At 48.2% G+C, this 22,036-nt stretch overlaps 1 protein-coding gene across 1 annotated transcript in view; it reads right to left on the reverse strand.

Annotated features, from left to right (window-relative positions):
- LOC143275789 (uncharacterized) overlaps window positions 1-22,036 on the reverse strand; it is an 83,618-nt gene that overhangs the window by 15,986 nt on the left and 45,596 nt on the right. The window contains exons 14-27 of the mRNA XM_076580068.1: window positions 21,653-21,960; window positions 20,779-20,910; window positions 20,075-20,305; window positions 17,395-17,508; window positions 15,352-15,465; window positions 14,214-14,560; window positions 11,766-12,122; window positions 9,936-10,307; window positions 8,447-8,609; window positions 7,766-7,919; window positions 5,338-5,564; window positions 4,655-4,876; window positions 2,199-2,387; window positions 1-1,495 (exon numbers count right to left, since the gene is read on the reverse strand). The exon at window positions 1-1,495 is cut by the window's left edge and continues 92 nt beyond it. Coding sequence (XP_076436183.1) covers window positions 1-1,495; window positions 2,199-2,387; window positions 4,655-4,876; window positions 5,338-5,564; window positions 7,766-7,919; window positions 8,447-8,609; window positions 9,936-10,307; window positions 11,766-12,122; window positions 14,214-14,560; window positions 15,352-15,465; window positions 17,395-17,508; window positions 20,075-20,305; window positions 20,779-20,910; window positions 21,653-21,960 — 4,425 coding nt within the window. The remainder of the gene's footprint in view (window positions 1,496-2,198; window positions 2,388-4,654; window positions 4,877-5,337; window positions 5,565-7,765; window positions 7,920-8,446; window positions 8,610-9,935; window positions 10,308-11,765; window positions 12,123-14,213; window positions 14,561-15,351; window positions 15,466-17,394; window positions 17,509-20,074; window positions 20,306-20,778; window positions 20,911-21,652; window positions 21,961-22,036) is intronic.

Genomic DNA, 22,036 nt, shown 5'->3' on the forward strand with positions numbered 1-22,036 from the left:
ACGTTCTTTTCGCAGTGCGCTCCCGAGAACCCTCCCCTGCACATGCAGACATAGGACTCCCCCGCGGTTCTGCACTCCGATCCGTGCTGACATGGCCCAGAGAGACAACCCCGTTTGTCTACCTCACAGTTATCTCCCTCGAACAGTTCCGGACACGCGCACTCGTACCCGTTGGCACTGTCGCTGCACGTGCCATTGTTCTGGCACGGGTTGCACGCGCATTCGTCGATGTCCGTTTCGCAAGTGGTTCCGGTGTATCCTTCCGCGCACTTGCAGACGAACCCGGGGGAGAGGTAAGCGGTGGCGTTGGTGCTGCTTTCGATGCAGGTTCCGCCATTTTGGCAAGGATCCGAGGCACACTCGTCAATGTCCATCTCGCACCGGTCACCTGTGAAACCTTCCCTGCACACGCAGATGAAGTTGGAGGAGGAGTTAGCGGAGGAGGAGGAGGAGGAGTTAGCAGACGGGGCGGAGGAGGAGGAATTGAACACGCACGTGGCTCCATGGTAACACGGGTTGTACCGGCACTGGTTGATCGGGGTCTGGCACTGCTCACCCGAGTAATACACGGAGCACAGGCACTGGAACGAGTCCTGGTCGTTCCGGCACTCACCGCCATTCAGACACGGCGAACTGAAACAGAAATCCGTGAACTGACAAAAGGCGCCGTAGAAACGGGGCTGACAGGTGCACGAATACGATTCTGCTTCGATCACGCACGTGGCGTTGTTCACGCACTTGTGTGCTTTGCAATAGTTGAAGGTCTGACACACCTCTCCCACGTAATCTTCCGAACACCGACATTCAAAACGATCGTTGGCTTCGTTGGGCAGGCACGTGCCACTGTTGAAACATGGCTCGGAAGCACAGATGTAGGTATTCTCACAGCGCGCCCCAAAATAAGAGCTGGGACACACGCACCTGAAAGAATTCACCAGGTCCGTACAGTTACCACCGTTGTAACAGGGACCGCTCGCGCAATCGTCGACGCTCAGCTCGCAGTGCCTTCCCTCCCACCCGGAGGCGCACTCGCATGAGTAGTCCCCGCCCTGTAGAGGAGTGCAGCTGACGGTGTTCTCTGCGCTGCAGGGGTTCTCCTCTTCTTCGCAAGGCTGGAACTCTGTTTCGCACAACCTCCCCGTCCACCCTCGTGGGCACGCGCACGTGAAGGACAGGTGCTGGTCCAGGCACGTGCCGTTGTTGACGCAGAGATTCTGAGCGCAGTCGTCCACGCTCCGCGCGCACCCCTCCCCCTCCCACCCCTCCAGGCAGGGGCAGGAAAAGCTGTTCCAGTCGTCATGGCAATATGCGTTGGGCGGGCAGGGGTTGACGTCACACACCGAGTCGTTATGGCAACCCGCCTGCACGTCTTCTGATTGGACGCGGATTCCCGCAGGGGGCGGGGCGAGACCTTGGGGGAGAGGTACGGTGACTCGGTTGAAGGTCAGGTTGCGCAGACAACCTTTGAAATGGCCGACGAGGTAGGTGTCATCCCCTGGAAGGACAAGTAGGAATGTGAAGTGGTCAGTCTTTCAGTGTATCGTGCACTGAACATCAGTCAGGTGGTGAATTCATGTACAGTCCTTTATTCTCTCTGAACGACGCGATCAAACCTCCAGAGTATATTAGACTAGATAAAACTGAAAGGTTAAACTAGACTTACCTTGTAAATGGAAATTTGACACAAGTTCTAGTGAATCCTCGCCAGGAAACGACTAGTGTGGTGGGCGAGCTGACTTAACAGAATTGCAGTTTATCAACAATAGTTAAACGTTAAAGGTCCCCCACAGACTTTTACGGTCATTGAGTTTCACTGTATCTACGGCTTGGCACAGGAAACCTTAACCATAACACCAAGACCCCAGCATTAAACAGTTCGACTTTTAAGGGCGTAAGCCAACAGATAGATCTTTACCCTCTACCCTGACAAAAAACCCAAACACTTTAAACGGCGTAAGCCAATAAATAGGTCATTACCCTCTTCCACGGAAAAATACTTTGGATGGCGTAAGCCAACAGATAAGTCGTTACCCTCTTCCCTGGGAAAAAAAACCCAGTTTAAAATGACGTAAGCCAATAAACAGGTTTCTACCATCTACCCTGGAAAAAACACACTTTTAAGGGTGTAAGCCTACAGATAGATCGTTACCTTCTACCCTGGAACACACACACCCCACCACCCTGACATCTTTACCTACCTGGCCTGAAGGGCCTGGCCCCCAGGTACAGCAGCAAGGTGTGGCTGTAGCGGGGGTCGTAGGGGTGCATGCTGGCCCTCAGGTACATGGCGGCGGCATCAAAGAAGAGCAACAGGTAGGAGTGGATGCGCTGCCACGTCAGGCTGTGCCAGTGGCCGTCGTTAAACTGGGACTGCGAGGTGATCTGGGCTGAAGACAAAGACAATTCAGTTCACTTCAGTTCACTTCAGTTGCTCAGTGAGGCGTCACTGCGTTTGGACAAGGAGGAAGGAGGAGGAATTTTGTTTAATGTCCCGTCACACATATCGGTGATTGAAGACATTTTGTTAAAGTATTTATGAATACATCTGAGTATTATCGGTTAGAAGGGGTGGGAGATGTGGATGAATGAAGGGTTGGGAGAAACTGGGCAAATGAGGGTAAAAATGTGGGTGAAATTTGGAAGAAAAAACCAAAAACCAAAAAACCAACAACAACAACAAAACAACTCTAAATACTGTTACAGGAAATTACTTAAAGGTCTTCGTAAAAGAGAAGTCGTTAAACTGACAAGCGAAACAACTGATAATGAATGCAAAAATGCGTTTGGACAAATCAGTCACTGCGTTTCAGAAGAATCCAAACATCGCTACTCCACATCTGCTGAGCAGATGCCTGACCGGCAGCGTAACCCAATGCGCTTAGTCAGGCCTTGGTGGGAAAAAAAATGATTGAAGACAATACGGTTCAGGCATTTTGAACCCTCTAGCAATCGCATATGTTACTGAGAATCTTCCTGGTAATCGGAAATTCCCGGTTTTAAATTTTTTTCTTTTCTTTTCTCTAATTTTTAAGATCTATGGTTTCTCAAATACACATAGCGCCATAGACTTACCATTAAACTGTAGAACGTTCATTTTTGGCCGAACTTAGCTTTCAGCAACATTGAGGAAAGTTGTTTCTATTACGAATGGGGGAACTGTGGCCTAGCGATCGAACGCCTCCACACACCCACACACACACGCATACACACACACGCACACACACCGTACCATACAAACACACTTGCACACACACGCACGCACACACATGCATGCATGCACGCACACACACTCACACACTCACACACACACACACACACACAATCACATACACACGCACACACCGTACCATACAAACACACTTGCATACACTCGCACGCACGCACGCACACACACACACACACACAATCACATGCACACGCACACACCGTACCATACACACTTGCACACACACGCACGCACACACATACATACATCACACCACACACAGGCATAGGTTCACATGCATCAAATGCTTCAGTGTTCCTGATGAACACCGTTTACGTTGTTCGCGATAAAAAACAAAACAAAAAACAAAACAAAACGAAAACAGCAGTAACCCCCAAGTCTCTTACCAAAGGATTTCAGTTCAATGGACTGTTTCTGTATGCATTCTCATCGGGAAAAAGCTTCAACAACTTTTGCGGCGACTGAACTGGTTTCTGGATTGTCAAACTTCATAGGAAAGCTGACCACACGGGATCAGCAATAGCACAAAAGACCTATTATGTGTTGCTTTCTTCCGCTGCGTTTTAATGTGATTTATGCAATCATGTGCAGCTGAATGCAGCACGTAACATTTTTTCTTTTCTTTGTAGGATAAAATAGGTTTTTCCCTGTTCTTTGTATTTATTCCTTTTTCTCCCCCTGAAAACGGAGTATGGCTACCCACAAGGCGGGGGTAAAATCGGTCATACACGTAAAAGCCAAGTGATTACGAGTAAACGTGGGAGTCGCAGTCAGCGAACGAAGAAGAAGAAGAAAAGAATAATCATTATGTTTTCCTTCGTCTCCTACTTCCCCACACGCACCCCTTTTTGTATTTTGTATTTGTATTTCTTTTTATCACAACAGATTTCTCTGTGTGAAATTCGGGCTGCTCTCCCCTGGGAGAGCGTGTCGCTACACTACAGCGCCACCCATTTTTTTTGTATTTTTTCATGCGTGCAGTTTTATTTGTTTTTCCTATCGAAGTGGATTTTTCTACAGAATTTTGCCAGGAACAACCCTTTTGTTGCCGTGGGTTCTTTTACGTGCGCTAAGTGCATGCTGCACACGGGACCTCGGTTTATCGTCTCATCCGAATGACTAGCGTCCAGACCACCACTCAAGGTCTAGTGGAGGGGGAGAAAATATCGGCAGCTGAGCCGTGATTTGAAACAGCGCGTTCAGATTCTCTCGCTTCCTATGCGGACGCGTTACCTCTAGGCCATCACTCCACATTAAAATTTTTTTTTTTTACCAGAATCCAGTAAACTCCTCACCATTATAATGATTTGATGCAGGTCGTCATTTCAGACAAGCGACTAAACCGCGCTGCTTATGGCTTGTAATTCATGCTCTTTCCTAGTTCAGAAAAAAACAACAACAAAAAAATTCGTTTATCTCAGTACTCACCCTGGCTGAAACTGGAGTACACCTGCACCCGGCCTTGGTGCAGGCGGAACTCCAGAAACTGGTCAGAGCCCCCTGCCAGGGCCAGGAACTGCACGAGGAGCAGCGTGGAGGTAGCGTCCCTTGAGCGGAAGCTGAAGCCGCCATGTTCCCCAAAGCCAAACTGGGTGCGGTCCAGTGTCACCCTGACCTGACTGCTGCGTCCGTTGAAGGTCATGGACACGGCTGGAGAGTGGGAAGAAGAGGAGTCGATGAGGTGGGTGGTCGGGAGGGAGGAGAGGGGGGGTGGGGGGGGGGAGAAGAGAAAAGAACGTATTTAAAAAAGTGTGAATGCACAGAGAACGGTTCTTCGTCGGGGTGCTGTGCTGTACTGTGGTGTGTGTATTGTGTTGTGTAGGATAGTGCACGGTAGTGCGGAGTCGTGAAGCGCAGCACAGTATTACCGAGCAAGAAATTATGAAAATAATAATACCAATGATAACAATAACGACAACATTAACAAAAATAATAATATTAATAATGACGGTGATGGATGATGATGATAATAAAAAAAAAAATCAAAACAAAGATAATACAACCACTAAGAAAAAGAAGTAGTAGTAGTAGTTGTCGTTGTAGTAGTAGAAGAGAAAAGGGAGAGGTAGAAGAAAAAGAAGAAAAAGAAGAAGAGTTGTGTATAACCAAACCTTCAGTGCAGTTCTCTCCCTGGAATCCCTCCGCGCAGTCGCAAGAGTGGCCTCCCCACCCTGTCCGGCAGAGGCCGCCGTTGGCGCAGGGGTTGTGGGCGCACGTGAGCTCTCGGGGGCAGCCGGGGGAGGGAAGGGGAGGGTCGTTCCCCAGCACGGAGGTGACGGCCGTCTGCAGGTCCATGGGCTGCTGGCTGACGGTCAGGTCCCGCAGGCACCCTCGGAAACTGCGTGGTCAGGGGAGACAAACGTTCTGGTGGGTTGGGTAGTTTTCTTTTCTTTTATTCTATTTTTTATTTTTTGTATTTATTTTTTTGTATTTTTTATATTCTATTTTATCATTATTTTTTTTTAATTGGACAGTTTTGTGCATGCATACATACTTATGCATGCATGACAGTCAGTCGCGTATGACTATGACAGGACTTCAGTGGAGGCAACTACTGTCCCGACTATCTTGGCTAGAATCTGCTTATTGTGGGGAGCGTCTTGAACAAGTTACAACCCCACTCTCTGGGCCAAGATGGGCTTTGGGGCAGTCAGCGTTGGAAGGATCCCCAAAGGCCAGTTGCCTATATATGTTATATACAAAGAGTGCCTTATCTGCAGAGTGAGTTGGTTTTAGATGGTTGGGCCAGAAAAGAGAAAGAACGCTGGCCAAAGGACTTCGTTTTGACAGAAGGGAGATGCGAAGCAGATGAGAGTGGGAAGAACCAAGCTGTTGGGATGTAAGTGGATGCTATCTGTGAGATGTGTCGGAGCAGTGCCGGAAACTGATGAAAAGCAAACACATGCGAGTTTGTACGTGATCCTGTGTTGGGCAGGTAGCCAGAGAAGTAGAGGCTGTAAGAAAAGTGTGACGTGTTCCCGTCTAATTAACTAGCAGACCCAACCTGGCAGCTATGTTCTTGACCTTTCGTAGCTTTTCAAGAAGGTACTTTGGTGAACTAACCAGGAGACCGTTACAAAAGTCAAGCTAAGATAAGACCAGTGAGCAAACCAGTGTCCTTGTAGCTTCATTGGAAAGCGAAGGTCGACAGGAACTGATTTTTCGGATTTCCATATAAGCTGTCTAACAGATGTTGGACAATGCTTACTGTATGGAAAGTGGGCCAAAATGTGACATCGAGATTGCAGACTGAAGAAGAAAAGGCAATATCGTTAGTGTCTATGCAGACAGACAAAGAAAGAGAAGTGTTATTCTGAAATTAAAAGGGAAACAAAGAGCACGATTTCCGTTTTGTCTTCACTGAACAGCATTTTCCCCCCGTGTCGTCCATTGTTTAATGTCTGTAATGCAGTCTTTGGTGCTAGTGATCATGTTATTGGGTTCTGAAATTGAACCTGATTTCTTTTTAGCTGTGTGTGTGTCGTCAGCAAAGCTTTTGTGTGGCAGAGTGTGTTGATCAATAACGCCAGATACAGGTCTTACGTACAAAGAGAGCCGGTCCGAGAACAGGACCCTGTGGGACCTCTTAGTTCAGTTGTGATGCAGATGAGAGAAGGCTGTTTACAGAAATTGTCTTGGACCGGGTGCAACGATATGATTCTGGTCAGTTTTAAAATGTGCCAGAAATATCGAAAGAGTTCTAAAGTCTTGACATAAGGTTGTTGTGATCAATGATATCGAAAGCTACAGAAAGATCCAAAAGAGATACATGAACTATTATTTTCATCATCACGGGCGAGGAGAAGATCGTTAACAACTCTGAGGAGGACAGTCTCTGTGCTGTGCCCAGCCCTGCAAGCAGATTGGTGGTGCTCAATCAGAATGTTGACTTTCAATTTGACCAAAAGTTGTGACAGAATGATTTTCCTCAGACATTTTTACCGGAAAGGCTGGGTAGACACAAATCGATTGCTTTTCAGTGTGTTTGGATCCAGACACCTGCGACCCGGGGGATAATTCTGGTGACCTATGACCTTGGGGCCTTTCCCAATGACTCGAGACCTTGTCATTCTGGGTAATTCCTGATTTGTGGCTGAGATAGATTTACCCCCTGATTACCCCCTTTTGAGGGATGATCTGCCTTTCTTTAATCACTACACATACCCACCTGGGTTCACATACTTGCTCACACACACACACACACACACACACACACACACACACACACACACACACAAGCATATACACACATGTATGTGTACACACACACACACACCAGGAATCACATGTCTGCCAATACACCAAGACGCGCACGCATACAGCCTTTCTCCTCCCCGCCCCACACCCCAATGAACTCACATCAAATGGAAAGACCGTAAAACTGAATGCCACACTACTGCTACAACACTCTAACTCTCTCACGCCCCTCCCCCCGCCCCCACCTCTCTCTCTCTCTTTCCTAACCCTCATTTCTGTCCCAAACAACCCCCGCCCCCCCGCCCCCCTCACCTCTTCTACCCAACCTTCCACGTAACCCACCTGTGGGTGGAGGCCAGAGGCACGGGCCTCTCCCTCCACTTGTTGAGGGCGGGGTGGGGGTGCAGGGTACCCAGGAAGAGAGGCCGGGTAACCAGGATGAAGTTGGCCACGGTACCCGTGGTGCGTCCGTACATCCCGTCACTCTCTCGGTATACTGGGGGAAAAAAAGACAAAGAGGGGGTAATGACAATAACGACGACCGTTTTCTCTTCTTTCAGCTGCGGACATGAAGCACAATTTCATGCTGTCTTAAAACCGTAACCAAAAGCTAACCCCGGCAGCACAAACGTTTTCAGGCAATTTTTACCGGAAACAACTCAAGAGTATCTTGCGGATACGCAGGTTAAACGAAATAAAAGGTTTACGATCCGGAAATACGGTTAAATCCGGTTGACTTAAATATGATGTAATCGGCACGAGTAGACATTTTGTGTTCAGTTCAAATATGGTATTGACACACTAAGTATTGCCAGAGAAAATGTATATGTTAAAGTTTACTTAGGACACAAACACACACACACACACACACGCGCGCGCGCACACATTCCTCTAAGTTTACCATTTTACCAGAATAGCATTTGTACCATGACACAGATACACACACAGAGATACAGGCAACAGAATCAGGGTTATTACACAGACTCACAGTTTACACACGTGAGCCCAAAGCGCCCCACCGACCTTGCATGGAGTAGCGTCCGTTGCCCATAGTGACGGTCACCTGGAACCACTCCCCATTGGTCAAGTTGCTGCCCACGCGGCTCACTTTGTCAGAGTCACGTGACACGATCTGCAGGCGCAGTTGTCCCCCTTCCAGCATCAGGGCCAGCATGTCGGTTGTGAGCTGAGAGAATTTGGAACGACTTTTAGCGGCAGGCAGGCAGGCAGGCAGGCACACACACACACACACACACACATGCACGCACGCACGCACACACACACACACATGCACGCACGCACGCAAACACACACACACACACACGCACGCACACACACACACACACACACGCGCACACACACTCACATACACACAGCTCCCCCAAACACCTCCACTGGAATGTTTGCAGAAAGAAAGCCCAAAATTCACCACCCCTCCATCTACCCAACCACACTCTCACCCACACACCCATCCATACATGCCCCCCACCTCCCCGCCCCCCCCTTCCACCCCGACTTGTACATAAGTGGCAAGTAAACCTAGAATACAACCACCATCCATCCACCCACCCCCTTCTCTCACCTACCCACCCATACATGCACACCCCCCTCCCCCCCACTCCCTGCTCCTCATCTCCTTTCCCCCACCCACACCCCTTGAGCCAGTTGCATTGCTCGGACAGGAAGAGCCCAGTATGATCGTAACCCGCTACTAACTGTGTGTAGTATGGAACTGACCAATGGCGTAGTTCGGTGAACGTAGGTATTTAGTCACGTGTAACGGTCAAAAAGTTGGAACCAAGCAATGCAACTGGTACCTAAACCCCTCATCGTGTAGGCCACCCCTCAAATGTGTACAGAATCAAACCACCCCTCACCTGTGTACAGAATCAAACCACCCCTCACATGTGAACATAATCAAACCACCCCTCACCTGTGTACAGAATCAAACCACCCCTCACATGTGAACATAATCAAACCACCCCTCACCGTGAACATAATCAAACCACCCCTCACCGTGAACATAATCAAACCACCCCTCAAATGTGTACAGAATCAAACCACCCCTCACCTGTGTACAGAATCAAACCACCCCTCACATGTGAACATAATCAAACCACCCCTCACCGTGAACATAATCAAACCACCCCTCACCGTGAACATAATCAAACCACCCCTCACATGTGAACAGAATCAAACCACCCCTCACATGTGAACAGAATCAAACCACCCCTCACATGTGTACAGAATCAAACCACCCCTCACCGTGAACATAATCAAACCACCCCTCACATGTGAACATAATAAAACCACCCCACCGTGTTCAGAATCAAACCACCCCTCACATGTGAACAGAATCAAACCACCCCTCACCGTGAACAGAATCAAACCACCCCTCACCTGTGTACAGAATCAAACCACCCCTCACCTGTGTACAGAATCAAACCACCCCTCACCTGTGTACAGAATCAAACCACCCCTCTCATGTGAACATAATAAAACCACCCCTCACCGTGTACAGAATCAAGCCAGAGTCCTCCGTGGCCGACAGCGAGAAGGAGATCTCGGAGATTTCCGCGTAGCTGCCGAAGTGCAGCATGGAGCCGCGCTCGAAGTGCGCCACGTTCTGGAAGGCGCACGTGACCCCAGTGTAGCCCGTGGCGCAGTCACATGACTTGCTGGTCCAATCGTCGACGCAGACGCCCCCGTGCTCACACCTTCCGGCCAGACACGGGGCGTGGCTCGCGCAGCCCGGCCTGGGTTGGAGGGACTGGGGGGACGGGGGTGATGTCGTGTTGGTGGTGTTGGTGTTGTTGGGGGTGGTGGTGGGTGGACTGGAGGATGAAGGCATCAGGTTGACAGCGCGGCCATTGACTGCCAGATTCTGAAAGTCGGGTGGTTTCACTTTCACTTTCTCAAGGAGCCGATCAGACAAATCCGTATACGCTGCTGGGCCGATGCCTGACCAGTAGCGTAACCCAATGCGCTTAGTCAGACCCTCAAGGATATTGTATTGGCAGAAAAGCGTCTTAACCATTCTGCCACCTTCCTCCACCTGGTGGACTTAACTAAAAATAATAAAATAAGAGAGGGATGATTTTCAATAAGTCTGAAACAGATGAACCTGACTGTTCTTTGGTTTTAAGACTTTTTAAATTGTTGATCGTTCTTGGATATGTAGAATGTTCCATGATGCGTCAGTGTATTTTCATATGAACTCTTCAATACCTATCATGCACAAATCTCTACTACTACAACTATCACCACTACCACTACTCCTACAACTACTTTTACTGGCGGATCGAGATGATAATGACTGGCACCAAAACGGACATAACAGCAACAACAACAACAACAGCGCTACTACAATGTCCATACGTACTGCTACAGCTGCTGATGATGAACGTCATTAAGACACCCAAACATCCATAACAATACTAATACCACTGATAAATGTAACACCACCACCACTGCTACTGCTGCCACCACTACTGAGAATCAAATCAAAATATGTCACTCATTCCGCTACCATTGGTACCAGTACTTCTACTACTACTACTACTACTACTGTAACGATCTATTAAAAATACCTTTACTTTCACTACTATTTCGGAATTTAACAAACAATGAGGCCAGGAGATGAAATGATTAACAAATAGTTAAGAGTGGTAACTCTCTCCATTCACAAGGTACACAACTTAGTCAGTGCTGCTTACGCTATCGATTCAGCGAGCACACAGGTAAATAAAAGGTACATTGGAACAAACCCAGACACTACGAATTCGGCTGCAACCACCACCACCAATTACCTGCTCACTCTGCTACTTCTACTACCAGTCCTTTCTCTTCACTTAAGATTACTACAGAGAAGACGGGCGCAATAGCCGAATGGTTAAAGCGTTGGACTTTCAATCTGAAGGTCCCGGGTTCGAATCACGGTGACGGCGCCTGGTGGGTAAAGGGTGGAGATTTTTGCGATCTCCCAGGTCAACATGTGTGCAGACCTGCCAGTGCCTGAACCCCCTTCGTGTGTATACGCAAGCAGAAGATCAAGTACGCACGTTAAAGATCCTGTAATCCACGTCAGCGTTCGGTGGGTTATGGAAACAAGAACATACACAGCATGCACACCCCCGAAAGCGGAGTATGGCTGCCTACATGGCGTGTTAAAAACGGTCATACAGGTAAAAGCCCACTCGCGTATATACGAGTGAACGTGGGAGTTGCAGCCCACGAACGCAGAAGAAGAAGAACTACAGAGAAAAACAACAACAAAAAAACAACAAAACAAAGGAACAAACAAACAAAACGTGACGGCACCACCCCATACCCCCCCACTCACCCCAAAGCACCCAATGAATCCAGTCACGGTGGTCAGCACGCTCCTCATGTAAGCCGTCACCCGTCCCACCCCGCCCACCCACAGTACCCCGTCCAACCGCAGCGCCGTCGCGTTCGCCGGCGGAGACAGCGTCCGCCGACACCAGGTCGCGTTCGCCGCGCACCGGTGCGGCTCCAAGGTCACGGAGGTCGGCGGGGTCACCTCCACCGTGAGGCTGTAGAGGTCAAGGTTGGGGTCAGGGAGCGGGAGGTCGGAGGTCAGCACGTAGGTCCCGTCGCTCTGGGAGAGGTGGAGGGTCCTGGAGGGGGAGGGGAGGAGCTCTAGGGAGAGGTGCTGGGGGTGGCCCGTGGTGGAGGTCTGCACGTGATAATCGTGACAATGGTGGTGATGATGTTGGTTGTCATGATGATGATGATGGTGATATTGCTGGTGATGATGATGAAGTTGCTGATGATGGTGTTGGTAATAATGTTGATGATGACGATGTTGATGATGGTGATATTGTTGATAATGGTGTTGGTGGTGATGATGATGAGATGCTTATGTTGGTGATTGTAATGATGTTGGTGATGATGGTGATGATGATGATGTGGTATTGTTGATAATGGTGTTGGCAATGATGTTGGTGATGATGTTGATGAAATGCTGATGTTGGTGGTTGTGATGATGTTGGTGATGATGATAATGATGATGTGGCATTGTTGATAATGGTGTTTGCAATGATGCTGATGATGATGTTGGTTATGATGTTGATGAGATGCTTATGTTGAATATTGTGATGATGCTGGTGATGATGATGATGATGTGGTATTGTTGATAATAGTGTTGGTAATGATGTTGATGATGACTGTGATGATGTTGGTGACGATGTTGATGAGATGCTTATGTTGATGATTGTAATGATGCTGGTGATGATGATGTGGTATTGTTGATAATGGTGTTGGTAATGTTGGTGATGATGATGAGGATGTTGTATTGTTGTTATGATGTTGGTAATGATGTTGATGATGGTTGTGATGATGTTGGTGATGATGATAATGATATTGTTGATAATGGTGTTGATGATGATGTTGGTGGTGTTGGTAATGATGATGATGAGATGCTGATGTAGGTGATGATGATGTTGGTATTGGTGATGATGATGACGGTGATGATGGTGACAGTTTTATGATGTTGTTGCTGGTGTTGGTGGTGGTGATGATGATGGTCTGAGTGAGTGAGGATGTTTATGAAGATGATGTTGGTGATGATGATGTTAGTAATAATGTTGATGATGGTGATATTGTTGAAAATGGTGCTGGTGATGATGTCGATGATGTTAACAAAGATAGTGTTGGCAATGATGTGGATGTGATGCTGATGTTTTGTGCTGGTGATGATGTTGGCGGTGATGATGGTGAGAGTGTTGTGATGTTGATGATGATGCTGTTAGTGATGATATTGATGTCGATGATGTTGCTGGTGATGCTGATGATGTTTATCATAATGTTGATGTTGGTTGTGGTGTTGACGGTGTTCGTGATGATGATGATGACAATGATGTCGCTGACGATCGTGTTAATAATCTTGATGGTGGTACTGGTAATGATGATGACTATGTTAGTGTTTATGATGATGGTGTTGATGGCGTTCATGATGTTGGTGACAATGGCGTTAATGACGGTGTTGGCAATGGTGGTGATAATGACAGCAACAATAAAAAACATGTTTTGGGAAAGAGATAGGTAGATAGATAGATAGATAGATACAGAGAGAGAAAGAGAGAGAGAGAGAGAGACAGACAGACAGACAGACAGAAAGACACTTACAGAGAGAGAGACAGGGAGAGTCAGAAAGCCAGTCAAAGACACAGACAGACAGACGGACAGAGAGAGAGAGAGACAGACAGACAGACAGACAGACAAACAGACAGACAAAAGAGACAGAGTAATCAAAGAAAGGACAGCAAAACAGAAAATTAACCGTTTGTTACTGCAATGATTGGCGATATTATGAAAATTTGACCAAAAACAAACAAAAAACAAACAACAACAAAAAAACCCGCAAAAGTTCAACAAAACAGGAAGGTTTACTGGAAATCAAAAAGATTATCAGACCACGAAAGACACAAACGAAATGAAGACAGGACTGGAAAAAAAATGGCGGAACAACAACGAGAGTAATAGAAAAAAGAGGAAACTTAATAACGCTAATACAAATACAACTAATAATGATAATGATGATAATAATGATACTACTACTACTGCTACGACAAAACAACGGGCGTGACAGAAAAGAGGATGTTTCCAACAACAGAATACCCCGAAGACAGAGGTAAGATTTGATACAAAAAGGAGAGGACACATTTCTCACACAGTATTTCCCGAAGATCAGGGTGATCTTTTATCGCTGACAGACACCCCCTACATGCATTCAAAGCATCAGCAACAAGCGATACATCACACTCACCCCTGTAGCGAACAGCAACACGCCCTCTGGAACAGTAGTAGTCAAGGTAAACCGAATATTCAGAGAAGACTCCGCCTCTCCATCCACCTCTCTCTTCTTCCTCCTCCTCTTCCTCCTCCCTGCTTCCTCCACATCCTTTCCCCCCTCCTCAGCCAGCTGTGCCAGAGGCGGCAAAGAGAGCACGTGAAACCCGCTGAAGTCGGCTGTGCGGACCTCCTGGCACGTGTCACCCGTGATGCCGCCTGTGCAGCTGCAGGAAAAGCCGACGTCATCGTTTTCTGTGCACAGTCCGCCGTGCTGACAAGGGGAGGAATCGCACGCGTTGATCTTGGTGTCGCACAGGTCGCCTGGATCAAAGTGGTTGATAATTGACTAGCAACACTGATGATGATGATCATCATCATCAGAATGATAAGATTATAATGATGATGACGACAGTAGCAGCAGCAGTAGTTGTAGTAGTAGCAGTAGTAATAGTAGTATCAGCAGCAGCAGCAATAGTATTAGCAGTAGTAGTAGTAGTAGTGGTAGCAGCAGAGGCAGCAGCAGCAGTAGTAGTACAGCACACACGAACGCATGTACACACATACAGTAGTAGTAGTGGTTGTGGTTGTGGTGGTGGTGATTGTGGTGGTGGTAGTAGTAGTAGTATAGCAAAACACGTACACACACGTGCAGATACACCCCACCCACCGCCCCACACACATACACATTAAGACCCCCGAACCCCAACCACTCACACACCCCTACCCTGCACACACTGAAAAACGCCCCTCCTCCATCCCCCCCCCGACCCCCCAAAACACCCAGACTCTCCCGAGCCCCCAACATACACCCTCCATTTCACACACACACACACACACACACGCTCTCTCTCTCTCTCTCTCTCTCTTTCACGCACGCACGCATCTTCACACCCATCCCACCACACACACACACACACACACTCACTCCCACCAACAAACCCACAGTCACAGACACACAACTCTCCCTCCCCTCATGCGCACACCCTCCCACCAGCACACCCACACCCACCTAAAGAGACACAGACATACTCACGTAATACCCTCCCCCCCACCACCCTGAACTCACCAACATATACCCCCCCCTCCACACACACACACAGAAGCACGCTTACCTGAGAATCCATCAGGACAGATACAGGAGAAGGCATTGGGATGGTCCACACACGTACTGCCATTACGACAAGGGTGGGACTGACAGTCGTCAAGGTCCTCTTCGCACAGCTTGCCTGTCCACCACACCAGCACCCACACCCGCATCCACACACCCACCCACACACACCCACACACACACAGCAACAGCGTGTGAACAGATGGTGCAACACAACACTGCACGGCACAGTACAGCACAGTACAGTAAAGCAAAACACAGCACTGGACAGTATAGTATAACGAAGCACAACACAGTACAGTTTAGCACAGCAGAGTACAGCGCAGCTGAGCAATGTAAAACATTTTTTTTAAAAGCCTAGCACAACACAGTACAATATAGCATAACACAGGACAGAACAACACAGTACAGCCTAGCACAGTACAGCACAGCACAACAAAGTACAATACACTACAGCAAGGCAAAACACAACAGATTTACAGCACAGCACAGCACAAAACAACAAAGCACAATGCAGTACAGCACAGCACTACGCAGCAAAGTACAGTACAACACAACACAGTACAGCACAGCAAAGTACAGTATATTACAGTACAACACAGCAAAGTATAATATAGCTTAGCACAGCACAACACAGCACAATAAAAGTAAAGCGCAACTGGTGCAGTACAGTACAGTACAGTACAGCAAAGCACAGCACAAAACAATCTGACAGCAAAGCACAGTATAATAAGTAAAACACAGCACAGTATACGACAGTGCAGCAAAGCATAGCACAGTAAAATGCAGAACAACACAGCACAGCACAGTACAACACAGAACACAGCACAGCACAATACAGCACACCGCAGTACTATACAGAATAGGACAGCAGATCACAGCACAGCACAGTACAACACAACACATTACACTACAGAGTACAACACAACACACCACAACACAGAACATCACACCACTACGCATTACAACACAACACCATAGTACAAAGAAGCAAGTATATCTCGACACAATATAGCACAGCGCGTCACAGCGCAACACAGCACAATACAACACAACACAGGACAGCACATTACAGAACGGAACAGTTTGTGCAACATCGCTCAGTTCAGTTGATTTCACAATGACACCTACATTCGGAACGACAAGATTAAGCAAAGAAAAAGACTGCCAAGTAGAAAATAGAAAAAAAAATCAAAGAGAGAGAGATGGAGAGAGATGGAGAGAGAGAAAGAGAGAGGAAGAGAGAAAGAGAGAAAGAGAGAGGAAGAGAGAGAAAGAGAGAGAGGGAGAGACAGAGAGAGAAGGAGAGAGAGAGAAGCAGTGAGAGAGAGAGAACGAGAAAGTGGTAGAGAGAAAGAGAGAGAAAGAAAGAGAAGAGAGAGAAAGGAAGAGAAAGAGAGAGAGAGAGAGACAGAGAGAGGGAGAGAGAAAGAGAGAGGGAGAGAGAGAGAGAACATTGAATGATTTTAATGACACAGGCCAACGGCCCCTATCATAACAGATGCAAACAAAACGCATTTCTGATAAAGTTCTACAACAAAACATAATTGTTAAGATATGGATGAAGAAGATCGATATTAACCCTGCACTCAACTCCTATCCAGTCCTGTCTCTTTCTTTGGTTTCCCACCCCCTACCCTCAACATATACATCTTCACGTGAAAGAGAGAGAGAGAGAGAGAGAGAGAGAGAGAGAGAGAGAGAGAGAGAGACAGACAGACAGACAGACAGACAGACAGACAGACAGACAGACAGAGACAGAGACAGAGACACAGAGAGACAGACAGAGAGAGAGACAGAGAGTTCGGAGAAAGTTAATAAAAACTGTGGTTTGTAAAGACCAGCCTCATTGTTGATAAGAAGCGTGCAACATTTCAGACTACAGTGTGTCTTCTGGGACTGTTAATTGGAAATCGTATTTCCAGTTATCAAAAGTGAGTCTGGTTTTACAACCTAATTTTTTTTCTGATAATAAAAACGTTCTGAATTTTTCCTAAAGGAACGTTTTTTCAGCAGGTCAGTTCAGCTGAAAAACGTTGACCCCCACCTGTGTAGCCAGGTGCACAGATGCAGGTGAAGGAGTCGACGCGGTCCACACATGTGGCGTTGTGTTGACAGGGGCCGTGGGAACACTCGTTGATCTCCTCTTCACAGTACCCACCTGTAGCACAGGTAATACACTCCAAAATACTGTGGTGAAGAAGGAAGGAAGGAAGGAAGGAAGGAAGGAAGGAAGGAAGGATTACTTGTTGATCTCTTCACCTGTAGCACAGGTAATTCACTCCAAAATACTGTGGTGAAGAAGGAAGGGAGGAAGGAAGGAAGGATTACTTGTTGATCTCTTCACAGTACCCACCTGTAGCACAGGTAATACACTCCAAAATACTGTGGTGAGGAAGGTAGGAAGGAAGGAAGGAGGTAGAAATGAAGGATTACTCGTTAATATCCTCTTCACAGTGCCCACCTGTACTACAGGTAATACACCCCAAAATACTGCGGTGAGTAAGAAAGGAAGGAAGGATTACTCGTTGATCTCTTCACAGTACCCACCTGTAGCACAGGTAATACACTCCAAAATACTGCGGTGAGTAAGAAAGGAAGGAAGGAGGAAGGAAGGAAGGAGGAAGGAAGGAAGGATTACTCGTTGATCTCCTCTCCACAATACCCACCTGTAGTACAGGTAATACACTCCAAAGTACTGTTGTGAGGAAGGAAGGAAGGAAGGAAGGAAGGAAGGAAGGGTTACTCGATCTCCTCTTCACAGTACCCACCTGTAGCATAGGTAATACACTCCAAAATACTATTGTGAGGAAGGTAGGAAGGAAGGAAGGCAGGAAGGAACACTCGTTGATCTCCTCTCCACAGTACCCACCTGTAGTACAGGTAATACATTCCAAAATATTGTGGTGAGGAAGAAAAGAAGGAAGAAAGGAAGGAACACTCGTTGATCTCCTCTTCACAGTACCCACCTATAGCACAGGTAATACACTCCAAAATACTGTGGTGAGGAAAGGAAGGAAGGAAGGAAGGAAGGAAGGAAGGAATGGTTACTTGTTGCTATCCTCTTCACAGTATCGACCTGTAGCACAGGAAATACACTCCACAATACTGTGATGAAGAAAGTGTGTGGGGCGGGGGATTGGGGGAGGGGAGGTAGGAAAGTGGGGGGGAGGGGCAGGGGATAGGAAAGTTGGGGGGGGGGCAGGGGATAGGAAAGTGGGGGGGTGAGGGGCAGGGGATAGGAAAGTGGGGGGGGGGCAGGGGATAGGAAAGTGGGGGGGAGGGGCAGGGGATAGGAAAGTGGGGGGGAGGGGCAGGGGATAGGAAAGTGGGGGGGAGGGGGAGGGGATAGGAAAGTGGGGGGGGGGGGGGTGAGGGGCAGGGGATAGGAAAGTGAGGGGGGCAGGGGATAGGAAAGTGGGGGGTGAGGGACAGGGGATAGGAAAGTGGGAAGGTGAGGGACAGGGGATAGGAAAGTGGGGGGTGAGGGACAGGGGATAGGAAAGGGGGGGGGGGGGGGCGGCAGGGGATAGGAAAGTGGGGGGGGGGGGGCAGGGGATAGGAAAGGGGGGGGGTGAGGGACAGGGGATAGGAAAGTGGGGGGGGGGGGGCGGCAGGGGATAGGAAAGTGTGGAGGGGGGGGCAGGGGATAGGAAAGGGGGGGGGGCAGGGGATAGGAAAGTGGGGGGGGGGGGGCAGGGGATAGGAAAGTGGGGAGGTGAGGGACAGGGGATAAGAAAGTGTGGGGGGGAGGGCAGGGGATAGGAAAGTGTGGGAGGGAGGGCAGGGGATAGGAAAGTGGAGGGGGGGGCAGGGGATAGGAAAGTGGGGGGCGGGGGGGGCAGGGGGATTGGGGGGAGGAGTAGGAAAGGGGGGAGGAGGTAGAGTGGGGCGAGATACGGGTGAGGGGGGGAGGGGCAGGAAAGTGGGGGTGGGTGGGTTGGTGGTGGTAGGAAAGTGGGAGAGGGGGATGAGGGACAGTGGGGTGGATGGATTTTAGGAAGGGGGGGGAGGTTACTTGATTACATAGTCCATCAGCACTGCTCAAATGAAACAATCCATCCACCCCCCCGCGCCCCTCACCCCCACCCCCAACTTTTCTAACACTCCCCCCCCCACTCCCCCACTTTCCTACCCTGTCCACCCATTCATCGTTCATCCTTCCTTTCCACCTCTCTTCCTTCCTATCCTACACAGAGATATCTGTTGTGATAAAAAGAAACACAAACACCACCCCCCCTTTTTTTTTCTTTTCCACCTTCATTCCTTCGTTTCCTCCTTCCTTTCTCCCCTTTCCTACCTTCTGTCTGTCATCCTATCCCCGCCTCCTCCCGTCAGCTCACATATATTTTCTAATAAAATCTCCCTTTCTTGCATAAAACCACTCGAACCATTGTTATGACACACACGCGATTGCAGGTTTCAGGTATAGTCCAATTTTAGCATTCTAGATTACCGCACCTATTTTACTTTGTGCATGTATGAAACGATATTACCATTAACAGATGTTGTAGCCCATTTGAAATGGATTTCGACTCATATTTTGTACTTTATTTTACTCGATTTTGAAGCGGACTCTGTCACTAAACTAACGTGCCACCATCTTGCTTTTTCCGTTGTTCATCCCACAAACCACGGAAAATTAACCAATACATGCAATAATTTAGGATGCTAAAATTAGACATTACCCAAGATTCATCGCATCGAAATGTTTGTAACTGACTCACCTGTAAATCCAGGTTGACATAAACAGGTAAAGGTGGCCACGCCGTCCTGACAGGTGCCGCCGTGCTGACACGTCACCGTCACACAGTCGTCGTCGTTGACGTCACAGGTGTCTCCTGACCAACCAGCGCTGCAGTTGCATTCGAACCCACCAATCGTGTCACGGCACGTGGCGTTGTTGTTGCACGGTCGGGTGGTCTGACACTCGTCAATGTTGCCCTCGCAAAATTGTCCTGACAAGAAGACCAGGAGTGACATGCGATCTTGTAACAAGGACAGGGGAAATTCTTTGTGTACATCTTGATATCCCCAAAGGGGTGGGGCGGGGATGGGGGGATGTCCAAGAACGATGGTGACAGAACGTGGTTGACATGGGCTATATACTGGTTAATAAACATATTCTGAACTTTGTTGCAGCCTAACTCCTAGGGGTCTGTTGATGACAAGGACTTTACTACCCTTGAATTTTACAGTCTGACACTTAGTCGGTTATGGTACACTGGATCGTGTCTTCCTGGGCCAAGCTTCTCATCAAAATATTTTTAGTCCTTAAAAGAGCCTTTTGTTATCAAGTGTGCCGCTTTGTAGCCGTGTGGATTGTCTGCTGTTCTGGCCAAACTACCCACCTACCCGATCAACCCTTGTTCAGCAATAACATCCACCACCCCTGTGTAGCCTTCTCCAGTAAAGCAGCATTACAGCTTACCTGTAAAACCAGGCGGACACAGGCAGGTGAAGTTATCGGGCGCGGATGGGGACTGCTCACAAGTAGCCCCGTTTCGACACGGTGAGGACAGGCAGCCCGCTAGGGACACCTCGCATCGTGTCCCGGTCCACTCTGACATTATCGTGGAGACAGAGAGAGAGAGAGAGAGAGAGAGAGAGAGAGAGAGAGAGAGAGAGAGAGAGAGAGAGAGAGAGAGAGAGAGTTGCATTTATTCGTCTGTTTCTCTGTCTGTCTTTCACTCACACAGACGCGCGTGCACACACATACATTCACACGCATTATATTCACACACACACACACACACACACACACACACACACACACACACACACACACACACACACACATTCACACACACACATACACACACACACCATCTTCCCTCCAGTCCTTCCTCGCCCAGCCCCCTCCTCTTTCACACACACACACACACACACACACTCACACAAACACACACACATTATTCACACACATACACACATGTATTCACACACACACGCACACACACTCACGCACTTACATCTAATATCACTTGAAGTAGAAAGACAGAAAACTGAAGTACTGTAGAATAACGTCACGTAAAAAAGACGTAAAATCAAAGATTACTCGCGCGCACGCACATATGCACACACCACCCACCCACCCACACACACATACAAGCAAGCAAGCACGCACAAACACACGCACACACACACACTATCTCTCTCTCACACGCAATACATTTTATCCCTCCAGTCCCGCCTATCCTTCACACACACTTTTACATGCACTCTACACACATTTCAAAAGTTACGCACTCACGTAATCATACTAAAAAAAAAATTAAAAAAATCAAAAAAAATCATCAACTCACCAGGCGAACACTCGCACAAAGGCACCACCCCTTCTCGCTCCAGGCAGGTTCCAGAATTCAGACAGTACCGCCCCCAGCCAGACTCTTCATCCTCATTGGTTCCAGACGCAGAAGCGGCCACGCCCTCCCCTCCACACTCCAAGACGTCCGTTTCGCAGCGCTGCCCTTTCCAGAAGATGGAGCAGACACACTTGAATGACCCTGCCGTGTTCACACAGTGGCCATCGTTTTGACAAAGGGGCTGGGAGGTGGAGGAGGAAGAGGAGGAGGAGGAGGAGGAGGAAGATTCCAGGCATTCGTTGATATCGCTGTCACATCGTTCCCCTGTCCAACCTTCTGGACACTGGCAATGGAAATCTGGGGAAGACGTCAGTACATTTGTTT

Source organism: Babylonia areolata, chromosome 31 (genome assembly GCF_041734735.1).
Source record: "Babylonia areolata isolate BAREFJ2019XMU chromosome 31, ASM4173473v1, whole genome shotgun sequence".
NCBI classification, from domain to species: domain Eukaryota; kingdom Metazoa; phylum Mollusca; class Gastropoda; order Neogastropoda; family Buccinidae; genus Babylonia; species Babylonia areolata.